Genomic DNA, 17076 nt, shown 5'->3' with positions numbered 1-17076 from the left:
AGACATTGGGAGAGGCAGGGGAGCTGGCTGTATAGGCTTCTTTCTTCTGTGCTGGCTTCCTTCCTTGACAAAAGGACAGCCCACACATCCAATCGGGCTGGAGTGAGGGAGGAGCTTCCTCCCTCAACTCTGGTCCCATCAGGCCCAAACTGCGGTGCCAGCATTCAGATGTAGTGCCAGCACAGCTAATTGGAGCTAAGGGTGGCAAAATTCCACTATGACCAAACGGTATAGTGTGCAGTTTGGTGAGGGAAACTGCATGTGCCTTTTCACCCTTAAGTCCAGTTTGCCAAGTTCAGATGTGCGGGTTTGGAAACCGGAGGTGAAGGGACCTCCAGTCAAAGTGTGAAGTACCTAGTGAGATAACTAGTGAAAAAGCAGCAAGGGGCTGTGCTAGAATTTGTTTTTGCCTCTGTTGACACGACTAGCCTGAAGTTTAAAACACTGGTGCACCCCAGGAGATGGGGAAGGGCGGTGCCAGTAAGGGATATGGGGCTGGTATCAGCATCAGTGGGTGGGGTCGGCAGCTTCTTGGCTTTGCCTTGTACAGCAGAAGCCCCTAAGCTAGCACTGCTTGAGAACCATGAAAATCAGGAGGCAACTACTTCTGAAGTGGCTCATGTGCAAGACTTGAGAGCTGTGGCCTCAGCCTCGGGCAGCACAGTAGTCGGCAAAGCAGGTGGCTGACAGCAGTGATTAGCAAGGGTCACGGAGTGGCCAGCTAGATGATAGGCAGGCAGCAGAGAGGGCTGCAAATGGTAGGGTCTGCTGTTCAGTGGGGCTCAGCTGTTCAATGGGAGTTCCACCCTGATGCAAATTGTACTCTGATGATTGAATTACATGGACGAATATCTGTACTATGCTGAAATGTAAGTGCAAACATTGCTAATGGTTTTACTGCTGAAGGTTAAAAATTAAATTTCTTACCTAGAATCCATTTTTCTGATAAACATAGTATCTCTGAATGTTTTCCAACCCTGTATTCTCCAATACAGACTTTCGCCTGATGGAGGGTTTTACACACTCTTCCTCCACAAAGTTCTACCAGCTCACATAGTTTCTCACAGGATGGTTGACTGTTACGAGATATGAACATTTTAGGCTGAGCTGAAAATAGTTTCTGGGGAAATCTTTTATTTGATAGATGGCACTGGAGTCGGCAGATCTGTTTTTAAGGAGGGAAAAAATGACCATCATGTTTTGTTTTCAGTGCAACTGAAATTATTATTACCAATCAGTAACTTTTGCATGTATCTTTATGCAGGAAATGTATGACTGCATATATGTATGTATGCATTTGTTTATTTCGGCCCAAGGCCAGCATAGACTGCATATAAAAGATCCATATACATACCACAATTATTAATTCAGAATCTCCAGTTTAAAATTAACCATGTAACTACTGGAAAGTCTGATTCAGATCCAATGCACCAGAACTGTATAACACTGATACAGGTTCTATAATTTTTAGAAAACTGCATTAGAACAACCCTGGTATTCCAAAAATATTTTTATAGCATAAAACTTAGATACTTAACCAAACTGTCTTCTTTAAAAAAAAACACTTAAGCATTACTATATTAATTAATAAACAATTAAATACATAATGTTTAGACCCCACGTCTGCACATTCTAAATAGAGTAAATTAAAGTCACTAGCCCACATGATGCACAAGACAACTCTGGCATTCCTGTTCAGCCAGCATTGCTGCGAAATCACCCCCTGTGGCATCGCACAAGAGCACAGTTGTGCCAATGCTTATGCCTGCAGTTGCACAGTGTTACTTGCATTGTTTCCAATGTAAGTAGGGGCTGATTTACATGTGTGGGGCCAAGAACACAGCCCTCAGGAGCCGAATGGATAAAGGGAAAGAGGAGGGAAAATGTGCTCCTTTAGAAACCTTGAAAGAACTATTGGGCAAGTAGGAAAAAAACCATTTGAGTACAGAATGATGGAGACCTAAGACACAGATGGGAGTCAAACAATAGAGAAAGCTACAGAAAGGCCTAGAAGGATGAGGACAGAACAGAGACCTTTTGATTTGCAGTGAGGCTGATGATTCACTGGTTATTTTTGTGAAGGCAATTTCAGTAGAATGCAGAGTGCAGAAATCATATTGAAAAGATGGTGTCAAGAATGCAGTTGAAGAAAGAAAATCCAGGCGGCTAACACTAACTAGTATTCCACTTAAGCAGGGCTGCAAACCAACTGCAAACCCTGGTTATAATGAAAGTATTGTAACCACAATTATTACCAGTGCGCATGTAATGATAAACCACATCCAAGGCTGGCATGGAAGTCAGAATTTGTATCAAAGCGAGAACGATTAAGAAAGTACATGAGCCTACAGCTCAGTCATGCTCTTTTAGCCATGGTTAAGAGATTGGCCATGTGATATATGTAGTGGGTCTATCTATGCTGCTGCTGCTACTTAAATACAGCTCTTCAACAAAATTCTCAACATTACGAATACAATACAACACAACAAATATTTATATACTGCTTTTTGACAGTTTCCCAAAGCGGTTTACATAGAAATGAAGTAAATAAATAAAATGGCTCCCTGTCCCCAAAGGGCTCACAATCTAAAAAGAAACATAAGGTAGACACCAGCAACAGCCACTGGAGGGATGTTGTGCTGGGGCTGGATAGGGCCAGTTGCTCTCCTCCTGCTAAGTAGAAGAGAATCACCACTTTAAAAGGTGTCTCTTTGCTCTGTTAGCAGGGGATATGTATGCAATCACTTTAATTAATTCTAATTAATTAAAGTATGCAATCAATTTATACAGTATGCAATCACTTTAATTAATTCTACATGTTTATTCATTATGGAAACACAGAGTGATTCAGTTAAATGTTCATGTTAAGTAGCATACTGTACACATTTTTGGCCTACTTTCTTTAAGGAAAGAAAGCTTATGAGATCACCCAGCTTTCTGTGTGTCCTGCTATCAACTTCGCAATACCTGAACCGATCTCAATCAAATTTTGAACAGCTGTAGGGACAAATAGGGAAACCTCCACAGTCAAGAGTGTAGTTTATGATGATGTCATCCACCACAATTAAAGATGGCAGACACTTGAATGTTGGAGGTGCAAGTGGGCTAACTTGTGAACTGAATTGGACCAAATTTGGTACAGTTGTAGTGACACATAGGGACACCTCAATGGGATAGTCTGTGATAATTTCATCCACTCCTATTCCAGATTGTGGATTTTTGAGCATTTATTTATCAAATTTGTACCCCACCCCAAACTTTCATCTCTGGGCGGTTAACAAGGTGGAAATGGGCTAACTTGTGAAGATGATAATTATTAATTAAAGTTATAGTGAAAGGAAAGTAGGCAGATTAGTTCTTATCAGAACTTCTTGTTTTATAAGTTAGAACACCCTTGTGATAGACAGGACATATACTCTGATGGCTTAAAACTCTTCCATCATAAACATCTACTAGTCTCCCATGTTCCTAGTCAGGCTAATCAATAAAACTTTAAAAAAACCCAAAAAACAACCTTGATCAGGAGAGGACATTTATCTAGCATTCCTTTATCTAAGATTAATAATAAAACAAGATTTCAAGAAACCTTGTGCTGTTGGTTTGGTAGCCTGGAGCGTCAGAGTTTCAGAGCTGAGGTTTATTAGAACTGACAAACTCTGTTTATGTTGAAACCCAGCAAGAGTCAGAGATTGTTAGAAGGAACATATATACAATAGATCTTGATTGTAATCCTGCTGTTTTACACATTTTAAAAGGCATGATTTAAAGGATTTGTTGTATTCCTGCTTGTTCAACATTGTTCCTAAAAACCATTTTTTTGTTGTGGTTGTAATAAAAAGCCATTTTATTTTTACAATGGCTCCTGGAAATGCGTGTGAGTTGACAAGAACTCATGGCGGGGGGGAGGCTTCAATTTTATACATTTCACAATAAAAGCCTAAAATCAGGAAATGTCACAGTGTAAAGGTTCAAAATCATGATGTCAAGCTGTGATGTGTGTTCAGACAGTTGTGTTATATTGTTAGAATGATTAAACCTGGGATCATGAACAGAGCCTAAACAGTTAGCTGCCTGTATCCCTTTGAAATTGGCACCAAAATACATTCACATCCTTGAAAGATACACTGCATATTTCCCTGCAGGTTGTATAGAGTTTAGTTTGTATTTGTTTCAGTTGTATGTTCAAGTTTAGGTACAGGCTCTCTCCCTCTCCCTCTCTCTCTCTCTCTACACACACACACATGCAAACACGCACGGTACTTGGAAGCAAATTCCATTAAAACATTAAAGCTAATATTCAAATAATATGCATTCATTTAGGATGGGGAATTAAACTACAGGAAATTCCTTCAGTTATTTCATCTGTTCAAAACAGTAATGAATGTGAGTGGGATAGAATCATGTTGGCAGGCTATTCTGCAGACTCACATGCTATAATGAACATTTGTAAAGAGTTCCTGTATGTACTGTACAAGGGAGACCTCCACACAGGTTCCTCGGGATTAATGCGGAATCCACCTTTGCCAGATTCATCTCTGAATTTTGAGGTTCCACTTTCCTCAATACTCACAGTGTTGGAATCCATGGTGGTTCTGGAGCACCACAGATAGAGCATGTCTGAATACCAGTTTCAGGCGAGCAACAGCAGAAAAGGGGCATGCCTTCGTCTCCTGCTTGTGTACTCACCAGACACATCTGGTAAGAAATGTGAGAAAAAAGATGCTGGACTAGATAGTCTTGGGCCTGATCCAGCAAGGCTCTTCTTATGGAATACTGTGACCAATTCTGGACCCTGGATTTTAAGAAGGATATTTATGAACTGGAATGAGTTCAGGGGAGGGCAACAAAAGATGGTGAAGTGTCTGGAAACCAAGTCATCCCAGGAATGGTTGAAGGAGATTAGTATTTAGATTTATTCTCCAGATTTAGCCTGGAGAAGAGAAGTTGAAAGGGATATATAGCCATCTTCAAATATCTGAAGGGTTGTCACATAAAAGAAAGAGCAGGCTTGTTCTCAGGACTAGAGGGCAGGACTAGAATCAATGGGTTGAAATTACAAAGAAGCATATTCAGGCTAGACATTAGGGAGCACTTCCTAACTGTGGGAGCTGTTTGATGGTCTGCCTTACGCAGTGGTGGCCTCTTATTTGCTGGAGGTTTAAAACAAAGGTTGGATAGCCATCTGTCAGTAATGCTGTAGCAGTGTCCTGTACTGAACAGGAGTTGGACTAGAAGACTTCCAAGGTGCATTCCAACTCTGAAATTCTATTATTCTATTGGGAGGTTGCATGTACATAATCTATTACTAACATCCTTACATCTGCAATTCTTGCTAGAATTCAACGAGAGGAACCCAAGGCATATCAGAATGTGGGAACAATAATGGAGTGGAACTGGGGAAATCTGCTCATCCCTATTTCCAATGAATGCACATAGATCTGGGAAGGAGCCGGCCCCCACTGAGTATCCATTGGGCCATCTCTGAATTTCTGAAAGGATTTTTGAAATTAGAAGAATTTAGGATGCATGTTTTAGTTTATTTATTGTTAAATTTGCATATCAACTTTCATAACAAATTTATCTCAAGGTGGTTCTCAGCATATCTATTATATTAAAACCAAAGACAAAATCCATAAAAATTAAAAATGAATACACAAAACCAAAAATCAGTACACCCCCCCCCAACAAACGCACTCCTTAAAGTTCAAAGGCCTGAGTTAAACCACCACATCTTTATCAGCCTTCTAAAAGCAGTGATGGAAGCCAAAGAGCAGATGTCTGTTGGGAGAACATTCTAAAGGCTGGAGACTATCATTGACTGGACCCTTCCTTTGTCCCTCATGTACAAATATCAAGCCTCTCTCAACGTTGGCACATAGAGCAGAGCCACCTCTCATTGTCTTGCCAGGCAGACAGAGACATTAGACAATAGGCAGTCCTTTGGATATTTGGGGCCAAAACCATATAGGGCTTAGACAATCATAACCAGTACCTTAAATTAGACCTGGAAACTTCTGCATACTGATGACACTTCAACCCAAATCTCTGAACAGTTTCTCTCTCAGCAGTTTCATGTAGAAGTTAAACAGCATGGAGGACAAAACTGAAGCCTGTGGGATGCTACAGGCCAACATTGGAGATATTGAGCAATAGTCTCCCAGTATCATCCTCTGGATCCTTCCCTTAAGAAAGGACAAGAGCCACTCTAAAGCAGTAGCTGGCATACTACACAAAGGCAAAATTGTGCAAAGTTACACAAGAGTATGGCCTTACTCTTATGTAACTCATTTGCACAACTTTTCCCAGTTAACCGAGCAAAGAGGCACCTTTTTAGTGGTTATTCTCTTTATTAAGCAGGGGGACAGCAACCGGCCCTATCCATCCCCAGCACAGCATCCCTCCAGTGGATGTTGCTGGTGTCTATCTTATGTTTATTTTTTAGATTGTAAGCCTTTGGGGACAGGGAGCCATTTAATTTATTTACTTTATTTCTATATAAAATGCTTTGGGAAACTGTCAAACAGCGGTATATAAATATTTGTTGTGTTGTATTATATTCGTAATTTGTGTGCATGCAACATATTTTGTGTGGTGTGTGGTGTGGTGCATCAGCCATGCCTCCAGTCTCCATGCTCAAGTAGTCATCCATAAGAATACAATGGTTGAATGGTATCAACACAACTGAGAAACACATTCCCTCCTGTCTAGTTTCTGGCATCGGTCATCCATCGGTGCAGTAGTTTCAGTGCCAAACCCAGCATAAAAGCTAGACAGAGGCTAGACAGAGGCAAAAGCTAGGTAGGCAACCTTTGCTCTCCAGTGGTTTCTGAACTACAACTCTCATCATTCCTTCTTAAATTAGTGATCTCACCACTGACTCTTTCTGGCTACATGATTATCACCCAAAGTTTATAGGTTTCCACACATGTGGTGCTTTCCCCACACATACAAATATACATGCAAAGCCAGACTTGCGAATGTTAATAAAGTTACTGAGGCTCTCCACAATCAGTGTGGAGAGCCGGATGGGGTTAGGCAGGGAGAGCGGGCCAAGCCTGTTTTCCCAGCACATGAGCACGCATGGAGCCCTGGGCAGCCAGATTGGCTGCCCCCATGATTACCGATGATTACTCTGTCACAGAGCCAGTAGGGCCTGTGGGGAGCAAGTGCATGGGGCATCCTGGGGAGAACCCTGAGACCGGGAGGCTTGTTTTAGCCTCCCAGCGGGGGTTTCCTCGTGGGTCACCACGGCACAGAGCTGTGCTGTGGCGACACATGATCGCCAACATGTGGTAGTGGAGTGCTTGATCTGCTAACCTCATTTAAGGTGGGGGGAACTTAAGCGGGCTAATCGCCAGGAGCCGCGTAGCTCCCGGCGGTTTCCACAACCACAGGAAAGTGGGCTGGACTCCCTTAGCCCACTTTCCTGCGGTCGTGTGAATAGCCTCAATATCTCAGAAGCATTTTACTAGCCCACTAACATGTTCTTAGCCTATCTGCCCATGCATATCCAGGTTTGTATTTGTGGCATATTGAGAAAAAACAAACAATTCTCTTTCTGTTTGCAATACAAGATCTTCCCTCTCTGGTGGCAATGCTTGCATTCTGTTTGTGAACAGGCAAGTTGCCATGCAAACTTGTGTGAAGGAATTAATGTATTTCTAGAAACACAACAGAAGATTTATTTCTTATTAAAATGTATATATTGTGTACCCATCCAATATGGCACCCAGAGGGGCTAACACAAGTTTCTCACACAGACACAGCACTATAGAACATAAGAACATTAAAATACCTGCTTAAGAAATATGGTCTTTTGGCATTTGCAAAACACAGGCATGGAGGTGGTTAATTTCACCTACCATAACAGGGAGTGCCACATGGTGGTAGCAATCACCAAAAAAGCTCTTTTATGTGATGCCACCAAAAGGAGGTCAGAATGTAGTGGGACATGAAAACGAGCCTCCCCCCATGACTTCAGGGGGTGGGCAGATTCATATATAGAAATAAGATTTTTCAATGTAGCAGCCTTTTTGATTTCATGCTATTTCCATATATGGCACCCCAAATCCTCCACAGTTGCACCAGAATGCCTAGTGAAAGCCAGCACACATACAAAAAAGCATGGATTTTAACTCATTAAACAAACATAATAAATTGAACCTCATTCACAACAACTGTGTACAGGATTACAGCCATGGTACTTCGATTCAGATTTCTAGATCCCTAAATGGCAAACTCCCACATGAATGGACACTCTTTCAGCTCCTGAAACAGGTGGCCTTTACTGTCAAAGGTGACCACACTGATCAACTGTTAGAACATGTACATATCAATCCTATCTTTAAAAGATCAGCAAATGTAGCACCCAGCAAATACCATGCCCACATATTGTGCTCTTAGAAAACTCGGCTCCGTGGCAATTAAAATACTCAGTGGTTTGATTACACACAAAACAGGTCACATTTCCCAGGACAAGTATTTCAGGCTATGAAAATATTTTGGCATTCATTACTGCACTTAATAAAGCCTGAGTCATGTTTTATAGTCTCTTCACAGATGAGAGAGAAATGGAGAAAGAGTACAGTTATATTTCCGTTGCTTGTCATCCGCAGCTGAAAGCGGAAGGGCTATAGCAAGTACATTTTGCCTTTAGCTATTCTGCCTTATAAGTTCCAAGTCTGTTCCATGTCCAAAAAGGGGGAGGGAGAAGAAACCAGAATGCAGACCACTGAACAACAACAAAAAAGTTACTTTACACTGTGTACTGGCAGACAAACCTTTCTTCTCTCACACACTGATAAGAAAAGTTAATTTCAATCATCGTCTGAAAGGGAATGTCCAGTGGGAATACTCTGAAAATGTTTGGCAGATGAATTTACTGTTTGGAAGATACTCAAATTCATACTTGAAGATATTTGAATTACTTTTCCTGCATTGCAAGGAAAATTACTTTCCCCACATTGCATTTTCTGCAGGAAATAATTACTTGTTTCCATATTCTACTGGAAAGAAGTACTTGTACCCATATTAATAAAAGTGAATTTTTAAAATAGGGGGGAAATGCAATTTGAAGATCTAAGCATTAAAATCAGATGACAGATGGTTGCATTTCTATTGATTTGAGTATTGTTACTGCTCATTCCATACTAAAGACTAAACTAAACTGTAGGCATTGTTTGGTTTTAATGGAAACAGCAGCTGCACAGGGCCACAATTTGGACTGGGGAGTCTGATGGGAGCAAAAGGTTAAAAACCCATCCCTCCTACTGTGTCCCAATCCAGATTGGGACCCTGCACTGTTACTACTTAATGTTAAAAACAAAAGCAAGGCTTCAGTTATACAACCTACATAGCAAAGTTGCTGTTTTAGTAAAATTCACTTGATCCTGTATAGGGGTGTGCAGGGACTGGTTATCGTGGTTTGGTCTGAATTCAAAAAGAATTCGGACCAAACTGTGAGCCTGCAAATCAGCTTGGCCAGACTAATCGCTCACACGGGCTACAGAGGGAGCTCCAGTGTAGCTGCTCGGCAGCTTCCAGGTGTGGTGGCAGTAAGAACCTTCTCATTTAGTTCTAAAGGTGCCCACCTGTCCTCCATAGCCACCTGCTCGCCCACCATAGTCAACCACTTCGTGATTCGACCAGTTCGTGATCGAATCGGCTCAGCACACCCTCAGTCCTGTAGTACCACGCTCCTTCATTTGTTGTTTATTATATGTAATGATTGTTTTAAAACAGGTTTTATGCTGTTTTTAAATTGTTCTGTCATGATTCATTTAAAAAGGATTGATTTGTGGGTTTTATTTTTATTGTTGTACACCACCCAGGGCCATTTGAATGGGGCGGTATATAAATGTAATAAATAAATATCTATATCGCTCAAAACTCATGTCTCTGGGTGGTTTACAATTAAAATACAATTAAAACAAAATCAAAACATTAAAACAATTTAAATTTAAGACAAATTAAATATGTTAAGAACAACTGAAAATGTAAATCTAATTAAAAGCCTGGGTGAGCAGATGTGTCTCGACTGACTTTTAAATGTTGTCAGAGATTATGAGGCTCTTATTTCAACAGGGAGCACATTTCAAAGCCTTGGGGCAGCAACAGAGAAGACCCATCCCTGAGTAGCCAACAGACAGGCCAATGGCAACTATAGGCGAACCTCTCTGGGTGATCTTACTGGGCAGTGGAGATCATGTCGAAGATGTTCTCTTAAATAACCTGGGCCTAAGCCATATTCTTGGCTGACTTTGTGAAGATTAAATACACTTATCTGATAAACATGGAAAAGTAGGATGAGATAAGAGGGGACTCTTGGCATGAATCATGTGAGACTGCCGTTAGGTAAAGGGGTTGATTTTGTGGTATCTGAAGGAACTTGAAGGCTAAATTCTACCCACCAAAGAAATGTATCTGACCCCCTCTCACTGGCTGACAGCCTAACTAATGATGCACTCACACTTTTTACTCCTTCTGTACCCCTTTACGAGCACAGTTGCACAAGAATCTTTTGACTCTTGAGCACTCTGTGATCTCCCGAAGGGCTCTGCAAGAGTGGGAAAATGTTGGTGCAATGTGTTTCCACTCTTGTAGAGCCTTCCTGGAGCGCAGGGAATACTCTGGAGTCTAAAGGTCTTGTAACATTGTGCTCATGCAGGGGGAATTGTGTGAGGGCTTCTGACATCCCCACACAGCCACTAGAAGTGTGAGTGTTTCCTTAGGATGGCCACTGAGTCTAGAACTGCTGAAGGGGTTTGCATTCATCTTTCAATTTCAGTAGTCTTTGGATGTGTGTAAGTGCTTTCATGCAAGCGCATACCCCTAGCTGACAAGTTATGGCATGGAACTGGAGCATTTGTGGGACACGAACAACAGGACTAGCACTGTGAAACAGTAGCATAGGCCAATGAAACAGTATAGTCAGCTGACAAAGATATACCAAACAGAGCCACTAAATGGCTATAACACATGTTGATTAACACATGGGATGAATGTTTGTGTATTATATATTCAAAATAAGTGGGGACCTGTCACCCACTCCAAAAAAATCATGGAGACATAGACATCCTCCCTCTTCAGCTTCCTTCCTTGCTACAGATGTCTACAGACATCCAGGGAGCTGGTTTTGGAGACACTGATGGCAGCCCTTTGGCTTGAGCCATGAAGCACCAGGCTCAAGCAGGAGTATGTTTCCTGGGACTGAGATCCATGAAGCTGGCTCCATGGGCATCAACTCGGGCTTGGGAGGGCTTGCCATGAACAGAAGAGCTGCTGTGGCAGATCTTGGGCTCAGCTTTATGGGGCTGCTTTCAGGAATGGTTGCCACTGCAACATCTACAGTTTCAAAGACTGTAACTGTACAAGAAAGCAGAATTAGAAGCTGACCAAGTTTACCAGTCCTTAAATTCCTTTAAGCTTTAAAGAACAACTAGCTGGGCTGGGCACAGAACATCTGTGCTTCTAGTTCTCCATGCCTGGCCGTTTCCTTTCTCCCCCCACCTGTCACCGCTTTCTCCTGCGTGCCCCGTCTCCCCCCTTCCACCTAGCCGCCTGCTCCCTTCGCTGTTTCCTTCCTCCTCCTCGCCCGCCTCTGACAACTTGCTCTTCCCCTTGTGCCTCTCTGAAGAAGAAATGAAGGTGGGCAGCAGGGGCCCATCTTAATTTATTTATTTATTGATTTGATTTGATTTGTATACCGCCCTTCCAAAATGGCTCAAGGCGGTTTACAGTTAAAACAAACCACTAAAACAGTAAAGAGCTAAAACAAATTAAAAACAATATAACAACAATTAACAATTTAAAACAACAATTAAACAATTACAGTGATTAAAAGCCCCAACATCGGGTTAGAATATTAAAACAGATTTTTAAACCCTGGAAAGCCAGACCAAACAAATACGTTTTAAGGGATCTCCTGAAGGCTAATAGAGAATTCAAATTGCAGATTTCTGCAGGGAGTGCATTCCACAGCCCCGGAGCAGCTATAGAGAAGGCCCGCCTCTGAGTCACCACCAGATGAGCTGGTGATAACTGGAGACAAACCTCCTCAGATGACCTTAATGTGCGGTGGGGATCACGCAGAAGAAGGCGCTCTCTAAGGTAACTAACAAACCTCCTCAGATGACCTTAATGTGCGGTGGGAATCACGCAGAAGAAGGTGCTCTCTAAGGTAACTCGGGCCTAAGCCATTCAGGGCTTTAAAGGTAATAACCAGCACTTTATATTTTGCCTGGAAACATATTGGCAGCCAGTGCAATGGTTTCAAAATAGGTGTAATATGGTCTCTCCAGGTTACCCCAGCCCAGAGATCAATCTGGCTGCCGCATTCAGAACTAAATGAAGTTTCTGAACTATGTACAAAGGCAGCCCCATGTAGAACGCATTGCAATAGTCAAGCCGGGAAGTTACCAGCTGGTGCACCACTGTTTTGAGGTCCTCCTCCTCAAGGAATGGGCGCAGCTGTCGAATCAGCCGAAGTGGATAGAAAGCACTTCTGGCCATGGCCTCCACCTGAGATACCAGGGTGAGGCCTGGGTTCAGGAGTACTCCCAAACTGCGCACCTGCTCCTTCTGGGGGAGTGTAACCCCATCCAGCACAAGAAGATCTAACTCACCCCTCAGATTCTGAGCCCCCCCAATAAGCACCTCTGTATTGCTTTGATTCAGCTTCAATTTGTTATCCCTCATCCAGCCCATTACTGCCTGTAGGCAGGCATTTAGAGAGTGAGTGCCATTTCCGGAAAGGAGGAAGAAATAGATTTGGGTGTCAGCAGCATACTGATAACACCCAGCACCAAATCTCCTGATGACCTCACCCAGCAGTTTCATGTAGATATTGAAAAGCATTGGTGACAGAATGGAGCCCTGAGGGACTCCATATACATAAGAACAGCCCTGCTGGATCAGGCCCATGGCCCATCTAGTCCAGCATCCTGTTTCACACAGTGACCCACCAGATGCCACTGGAAGCCACAGACAGGAGTTGAGGGTGTGCCGTCTCTCCTGCCATTACTCCCCTGCAACTGATACTCAGAGGCACCCTGCCCTTGAGGCTCGAGGTGGCCCACAGCCCTCTGACAAGTAGCCATTGATAGACCTCTCCTCCATGAAGTCATCCAAACCCCTCTTAAAGCCATCCAGGTTGTTGGCTGTCACCACATCCTGTGGCAGAGAGTTCCACAAGTGGATCACGCGTTGTGTGAAAAAGTACTTCCGTTTGTTGGTCCTAGACCTCCTGGCAATCAATTTCATGGAGTGACCCATGGTTCTAGTGTTGTGTGAGAGGGAAAAGAATCTCTCTCTCTCCACTTTCTCCATGCAATGCATGATTTAATAGACCTCTATCATGTCTCCCCGCAGACGTCTTTTTTCTAAACTAAAAAACCCCAGGTGTTGTAGTCTTGCCTCATAAGAAAGGTGCTCTAGGCCCCTGATCATCTTGGTTGCCCTCTTCTGTACCTTCTCCAGTTCAACAATGTCCTTTTAAAGATGTGGTGACCAGAATTGTACGCAGTACTCCAAGTGTGGTCGCACCATAGTTTTGTATAAGGGCATTATAATGTTAGCCGTTTTATTTTCAATCCCCTTTCTAATGATCCCTAGCATGGAATTTGCCTTTTTCACTGCTGCCGCACATTGAGTCGACATTTTCAACGAGCTGTCAACCACAACCCCAAGATCCCTCTCCTGGTCCATCACCAACAGCTCGGATCCCATCAGTGTATACTTGAAGTTGGGTTTTTTTGTCCCAATGTGCATCACTTTACACTTGCTAACATTGAACCGCATTTGCCATATTGTCACTCACTCCCCCAGTTTGGAGAGATCCTTTTGGAGCTGCTCACAATCCGTTTTGGATTTCACTACCCGGAAGAGTTTGGTATCATCTGCAAATTTGGCCACATCGCTGATTACCCCTGCTTCTAGATCATTTATGAATAAATTCAAAAGCACCGGTCCCAGAACAGATCCCTGGGGGACCCCACTTCTTACTTCCCTCCACTGTGAAAACTCTCCATTTATACCTACCCTCTGTTTCCTGTCTTTCAACCAGTTAGCAATCCACACGTGTACTTGTCCCCTTAACCCATGACCGCTAAGTTTCCTCAGGAGTCTTTGATGAGGAACTTTGTCAAAAGCTTTTTGGAAGTCCAGGTAGACTATGTCAACTGGATCACCTTGATCCACACACTCGTTGACACTCTCAAAGAAGTCCAAAAGGTTGGTGAGGCAAGATTTACCTTTGTGGAAGCCATGCTGGCTCACTCCCAGCAGGGCCTGTTCTAGGTGCTTTACAATTTTATCCTTGAGGATGCTTTCCATCAATTTGCCTGGAACGGACGTTAGGCTAACCGGCCTGTAATTTCCTGGATCGCCCCTGGATCCCTTTTTGAAAATCGGTGTTACATTTGCTGCTGCTATTATTATTATTATTATTATTATTATTATTATTATTAATAATAATAATTTTGATTTCTATACCGCCCTTCCAAAAATGGCTCAGGGTGGTTTACAAAGAGAAATAAAACAAATAAGATGGCTCCCTGTCCCCAAAGGGCTCTCATTCTAAAAAGAAACATAAGACACACACCAGCAACAGTCACTGGAAGTACTGTGCTGGGGGTGGATAGGGCCAGTTACTCTCCCCCTGCTAAATAAAGAGAATCACCACGGTAAAAGGTGCCTCTTTGCCCAGTTAGCAGGGGTATGCCTCTTTGCCCAGTTAGCAGGGCTACTCTCCAGTCCTCTGGTACAGAGCCCGATTTCAGGGATAAGTTAAATATTTTAGCAAGGAGGTCGGCAATTTCACATTTGAGTTCTTTGAGGACTCTTGGATGGATGCCATCCGGCCCTGGTGATTTGTTAGCTTTCAGTTTTTCCAGACAGTTTAGAACATCATCCCTTGTCACTTCTGCACAGAAGTCACAGCTCCTGCTTTGAGGAGCAACTGTCACCAAGCTCCACCATCCAGAATCTACCCGAGAGATAGGAATGGAACCACTGCAGAGCAGTGCCCCCTATTCCCAACTCCCCTAGGTGATCCAGAAGGATACCATGGTCAATGGTATCGAATGCTGCTGAGAGATCCAAGAGGACCAACAGAGTCACGCTCCCTCTGTCGATTCCCCGGTAAAGGTCATCCATCAGGCCGACCAAGGCTGTCTCAACCCCATAGCCCATTCTAAAGCCAGTTTGAAATGGGTCTAGATAATCAGTTTCCTCCAAAACTGCCTGGAGCTGGTTAGCCACCCTCTCAATTACCTTGCCCAGCCAAGGGAGATTGGAGATTGGCCTATAACTATCCATCGCTGAGGGATCCAGGGAAGGCTTCTTAAGAAGAGGTCTCACTATTGCCTCCTTCAAACAGAGAGGCACCCTACCCTCCCTCAGCAATGCATTTATGATATTAACTAGGCCATCTCCAACAATCTCTCCACTAGATCGAAGCAGCCAGGTTGGGCAAGGATCCAGAGAACAAGTAGTAGCTGGTATCTTCGCTTTTTGCCACCCTTGTTACGTAGGCAGCATGCATATTCAGCCTGTAGTCCCTGGTGGTCTGGAGTGTTGAGAAGGAAATAGTGACAGTGGTGTCTTCAGAGACTTTCCTGCATAGATCAGGTATTCTCCTCAGCAGAGATCCATTTCCAGCTCTTTCTTACCCCTCCCATTTGCATCCATATCTGCATACTAGCTACCCACTTTGCTAAAAGGAAAAACAAGATAAGAAATACAACTTTTTATAAACACTTTTTATAAAAGATGGTATATTAGATACTTTGACTAGGGTCCAAAGAGCTATTTAGGCTCACAGAAGGGGTCTGGCTGTGCTCGATGTGCTTTTGGACTTCTTTCTTCCTTGAACAGCTGATTCCCCCTGCCATTTCACAAAGTGTTACTGAAACTCCTCTCTTGGTTTCATAAGAAGTTTGCTATGTGGCACAAGAGGCTGCAGCTCAAGAAAAATATGTCTAAAGTCCCCTTGGGTTTACGGAACCAGTTGCATGGTTCTTTGGACCCTGGCCTATACATCTGTCTTTGAGAATTACATTTATTCTGGGGTCTGGCCCAGTGCTGTCTTCACATTTGCTATACCAGGCAACATTTGTGTGTTTATTGCTCTGATGCATTGAAAGACCTTTTATTCCAGTAATAACAGTATCAGCGAGATTGTTGAAAGCAAAAGCCTGACATACATGCTCCCTGAAGACTTCTTTCCCAAACAATGTTGTTAGTTCATCATAAATGGAATACTACATTAAGAGTCACTCTTTGTTTTATTAACCAAAAATATGCATTTATGCTAGACCTTCTGTTCTATCTAAAACAAACTACAATTATTAAAAGCACAGGCAGAGTACATTCTTTATTCTTTAATTTTAGCTGAAATGCCATTAAGACGCCCAATAGTACCTCACAGTGTGCCAAACTAGGAATTTTTTCAGGCATCATTTGCGTCTCAAATGCTAGAATAAGTGATGGGAAGGGAACACAATCCTCTTGGGAATCTACAAATAACTTCTAAAAAACCCCTCGTATCCCACTTTCAGGCTTGTGGTTTTAGGAGCTTCATTCAATATGTCTAAGACTGAACATAATAGGCTCATCTTACTATATGCTTTTGGATGGGGGGGTATAGAAATGTAATAACTAACTAACTAACTAACTAACTAACTAACTAACTAACTAAATGTTTCAGATTTAATTTTTAACAGGTATGGTGCCAACTTGCCAGGGGGCCCTGGGGCAAAGCTCTTCCCTGGAACCCCCATAACATTTCCATCCCTTGGCCCTTCTGTGCTTCCACTCAACCGCCCTGTCTCTCCTCTCAGGTTATCTGAATGGGAAGGGGAGGAGGAGGACTTTCCAGTGGGTTGGTCGCTTGGCAGGCTTCCCTTTGGTGAGGCAAGGGGAGGTTGGGGGTTAAGCCATTGCTGATCTCTCAGCAGTGGCTCCCCTTCTCCCACTAGGCAAAAGGGGCCTTCCTTTGGAAACCCTTGGCTTACCACAAGGGGCTCTTGGAGGACATATTTTCACTGACGGAGAGTGCAGATGGGGAGACAGTAGTGC

The 17076-nt window shown here is 43.0% G+C and overlaps 1 protein-coding gene across 13 annotated transcripts in view; it reads right to left on the bottom strand.

The window, feature by feature from the left end:
• Window positions 1–17076, bottom strand: part of MCPH1 (microcephalin 1) — a 193583-nt gene that overhangs the window by 3336 nt on the left and 173171 nt on the right. For 12 of the 13 annotated variants that reach the window (XM_053286315.1, XM_053286316.1, XM_053286319.1 and 9 more), the window contains one exon: window positions 928–1165. In XM_053286315.1, the coding sequence (XP_053142290.1) occupies window positions 928–1165 (238 nt within the window). Of the gene's footprint in view, window positions 1–927; window positions 1166–17076 lie in introns of those variants that run through there. The other variant, XM_053286310.1, reaches the window with a different exon arrangement.

The sequence above is a fragment of the Hemicordylus capensis genome, chromosome 1 (genome assembly GCF_027244095.1).
Source record: "Hemicordylus capensis ecotype Gifberg chromosome 1, rHemCap1.1.pri, whole genome shotgun sequence".
In the NCBI taxonomy this organism is placed as follows: domain Eukaryota; kingdom Metazoa; phylum Chordata; class Lepidosauria; order Squamata; family Cordylidae; genus Hemicordylus; species Hemicordylus capensis.
Note: the sequence above shows the minus strand (reverse complement) of the source record. Positions and strands in the feature narration are given on the sequence as shown.